Below are 4,348 nucleotides of genomic sequence, written 5' to 3' on the forward strand. Positions count from 1 at the left end.
GGGAAAATAAATAAAACTTCAGTGGGTAAGCTTTTCAACACACTAACTGATGTTAAAGTACCTCCTCCTGCTGGTGCAGAAAAGAACATATAAAGTTACTGTCTTCTGTTTTATGACAAATGCCAAAAAAAAATCATTAAAATAAACAAAGTCTAATTTTAGTGAGGTACTTACTACTTGATGCTTGAATAATACATAGTAACAAAAAGGTTTTCAAGTTTAATACCAATCAAATAAATATGTTACCATGATATATGCCAACACGAATGAAGAAAAAGGCACAAAACTTTTATTTTCTTCCATTACCTAAATTGATCTTAACTCTCCTTAGTTAAACTACATAAAATGAACTATAAGAGAAAAATGTTAACAATTTGTTGAAGGGTAAGATTAAGGTTTTTTAAAAATTCCTATTGTGCATTTAAAGTTGCTTGGGACATAAACAAGGTGGTCACTTTGAACAAGCCTCCATATTTCTTGGGTTTATATGTAAATAGAAAAATGACAGAAATAGGGAATTTTTAGGGGAAAAAAAATCTACTAATTTGCCACAATATAATTACACAGGAGAATAGAAACCAGAGGAGTACTTCAATCAACTTAAGTTTCCTAAGCCTTTATTTCATTTATATCCTTCCAGATGTGCCAATAATGTGTTGACAATATGTTGAAATAAAAATGAGAAAACATAGGAAAATCACACAGCGCCATGCCAAGTACTACATTATTTCTTCACTAGTTCAACAGATGTTTGCTGGGCACCTATCCTTGACCAGAAACGAGTTACAACAAGGGTTCTAGCAAAGTCCCAGACCCCAAAATGCTCAAAGTCTAGAGAACCTGTAAGGTACACATAGGAAGAGGCAGAGAGGGGCCAGACTCTAGACACCACAGGAGATAATTAACAGTCTTAGGCAAGGAAATGACAAAAGCCATCGAATGGGCTTGTGGGGGAAGGGGTCAAGCATGATACTGTGACTGAGAGCATAGCTTTGTCATCCAGATTTTAAAATACGTGGGCAGATGGCCAGCACAGGGCCTGAATTTGAGAAGGTACAGGTTTGTAATGGGGGCAACTGAACAAGGAGACTAGTTAACATAATTAATGTACAAAGTGCTCAATAAACATTTTTCTTTCTTTCTTCTCATACATGAGTATCTTTCAAAAAACTTACCTCTCTGCACGAATCACACCACTGTAATATGGGGGATCCCAAGGCATTAATTCCTGCAATGGAAAAATTCATTGTTATGAAAGCTATTGACTCACAATTTTTATCAATAATTTAGCTAGCTTTTGAAATGTAACCCTGTTATTATATCAGCAAAGTTTTATAAAAACCCTAAAAATTCATGAGTTGGCAAGAAATACCTGCCTCTTTATTTTGACATCCCTGTAATTAATGAGGAGAAAGGTATAAATATGCCATAGCCCCAGAATTTGGGGAAAAGGTAAACAAATATGATCCTAAAATGTAAACGAATCAAAGTCAACATAATAGATTGAATTAGCCATGCTGGAATTTCTCCCACAATGCAGCCCATGTATGAATCCATACAACACACTGCAGGTAAGACTAGGGTACTGCAGGTAAGATTAGGGTTCTTTCTTAATCTAAGCAAGCAGCTTAGGGTGGAGCCCCGAAACGAAAGCAACAATTTAAAATGTAACTAAAGTAGAATTAACTCTAGTCTTGGCAAAGAAAATATGTCATAGAGAAATACTGTAATAATAGTTGTTTTTGACAACTGGTACAAAATGCTAAAAGAAAGGAAAGCTTGAATACCGGAAGGATCACCTTCCCCTCAAACTGTCCAGGTGACAAAATGAGTGGTTATGACACCAGGCAGCGAATTCAGACTGCCTGGGGTCAAGTCTTCGATCCACACTAGTTGTATGACTTAGAAAAGTGATCGCTGCCCCTCAATGCTTTTTTGTCTTCCTTCCATGTGACCCGGCCTCGCCCCACTGCACCCTGAGCCCCTCCCTCACTGCACTCCAGCCACACTGGCTGCCTCATTGTTCTTGGATCACACTGGGAAGGTTCCTGCCTCAGGCCTCTGTACTTGCTGTTCCTTCTGCTTAGACTGCTCTTCCCTGTGCCGCCTCCATGGTGGACTCCCTCACTTCTTCCAAGTCTTTACTCAAACGTCCTCTTACTGACCAATTCATGTAAAACAGCAACCGCCATCCCCTTTTCTCTGCATTATTTTCCCTATAGCCCTTATCACCACATGATACAGCACATATTTATTTTTTTATGGGTTTATTCTCTGTTTTCTTCCCCTAGAATGTAAGCTTCATGAGTGCAGGGACTTTGTTGGCATTTGTCCCTATTATATCCTGGTGGCACTCTGAATACTGCCTGATACTCAGAAGTCACTCAACAGTTATTTACCAAATAAATCAATAGCACCTCCCAAACAGGATTGCTTAATGCACTTAAACTATTATTAAACAGGACACCTGGCATTGATAAGAGCTCATAAATGTTGGCTTCTATCCTTATTACCACTATCCTTCAAAATTTCAGTTTAGACATTATCTTCTTGAAATTTCAATTTAGGCATTATTCCATGATCATACTTCTACACCAATGTAAGACATGTGTAGGTTTATTTTCTTTCTCCCCATGAGTTCTTGAAGGTCAGGGACAGCATCACTGGGACTCTAGCCCGAGTGTTCAGTTCCTGGCACATATTTCCTCCCACAGATGATCATTTAGTGTCTGCTAGATGCCAGACAGCGTGCAGGCTCTAATGATACAAAAACAAGTGAGACACAATCCTTGTACCAAGGAGCCAATGATGGTCCAGGCAGTAGAAAGACAAGTGACTCAGCAACCAGGAGCATTGAGACAAACAGTACATCCTATCTGGGATGTACCATGTGAAATAGAGCCCAGGAGAAGGGTATCGAAATCACGGCAAAGGTCAGGAAACGTTTCCAGTAGACAAAGCCTGAGTTGTTTTGAAGAATGGGAGCACTTACACCAGGTGAGAAAGGGGGAAAGGCATTCCTGGGTGTAGTACTTGTGAATTATTGAAAGCTACTTACCACGGCTACTGGCACATAAATCAGTTTAGAGTTATAAAATAAAAGAAAGGAAAGCAATGGAAAGAAAAGCTAAAGTAAATGAAAAAGCGCACGAGCATCTCACAGGTATGAGCAGGGAGCAAAGGACACTCACTAACTTGGCGACAGGGGCAGCAGAAGATAAGGCCAGAGAAGCAAATAAGAGGCAAAATCATGAAGGGTTTGGCAGGAAAAGCTAAGAAACAGGAAGCTAAATCTGAGAGGTACAGGGAGTGACTGAAAATTTTTAAACAAGAGAGTCACATGATTAGATTGCTTTTCAGAAAAATCTCTCTGGTGGTCATTCATTCATTCACTCATTCATATTTCAAATAAGTGCTGAGTATCTACTCTACATCTAACACCGAGCTAGGCACATTGCTAGGCAGTCAGAATCCAGGATGGCTTTGAGGGGAGCCAAAACAAAAGGCTAGAAAACCATTTGGCAACTACTGTAATCTGGGTGAGAAATAATAATGACCTCAACCCAGGCAGTGGCACTGAGCATGGAGGGGAGGGAACGTGGAGTTCTCAGGAAGAAGAATCCACAGGACTTGATCACTGGTCAAGGGTGCAGAGAAATCACCTGGAGGGCTCCATGAAACACAGACTCAAGATTCAGTGGGCCTCATTGGGGCTCAAGAATCTGTATTTCTAACAAGTTCCCAGATGATGCTATTGCTTCTGGTCCAGAGAACACACTTTGAGAACGACTGGTCTAGAGTAAGTCCAGGTTCTGGCTCAGGTAACAGGGTGAACAGGGTACCATTCACCAAAACAGGGACTTCATGAGGAGATAGGCCATTTCACAAATGCATGCAGAATAATCTTGCATCAACAGTTATATCAAAATGTCCAGGGAGGATAGTTTCAAGTCATATTAGCTTTCAGTAAACTAGCTTTGGCAACATATTTTTTTTTCTGTTTCTATATTCATCAAAGTAAATTCTGGCCATTATCTAGTTTCCTAAGTAAACTTGTCTACCAAGCCAAAGAACTGACATGCCACTCTAGAAATGATCAATCTCTTTCTTAGTGGTTGCACCTGGGAAGAATGGCATAGAACCCCCCCCCAGAAATCCTGTAGCACCCTCAGACCAGATGGGAACCAGTGTCCTAATACCTAGAACCCCATCCCTCTTCAGAGCACCCCAATCACTTGGCTAGCATTCGGGCCATAAGGACATGTTTGTCTGTATTGTAATATCATGTAATCAGGGCCGGCCGAGTGGCGCGATGGTTAAGAACTGGCTTGGGATGCCAGAGGGCCCC

The 4,348-nt window shown here is 40.5% G+C and overlaps 1 protein-coding gene across 1 annotated transcript in view; it reads right to left on the reverse strand.

The window, feature by feature from the left end:
• MIPEP (mitochondrial intermediate peptidase) overlaps nt 1-4,348 on the reverse strand; it is a 207,202-nt gene that overhangs the window by 155,965 nt on the left and 46,889 nt on the right. Inside the window, 1 exon segment of the mRNA XM_019651433.1 lies at nt 1,176-1,228. Within this exon segment, the coding sequence (XP_019506978.1) occupies nt 1,176-1,228 (53 nt within the window).

Source organism: Hipposideros armiger, unplaced genomic scaffold, assembly GCF_001890085.2.
Source record: "Hipposideros armiger isolate ML-2016 unplaced genomic scaffold, ASM189008v1 scaffold_160, whole genome shotgun sequence".
NCBI classification, from domain to species: Eukaryota; Metazoa; Chordata; class Mammalia; order Chiroptera; family Hipposideridae; genus Hipposideros; species Hipposideros armiger.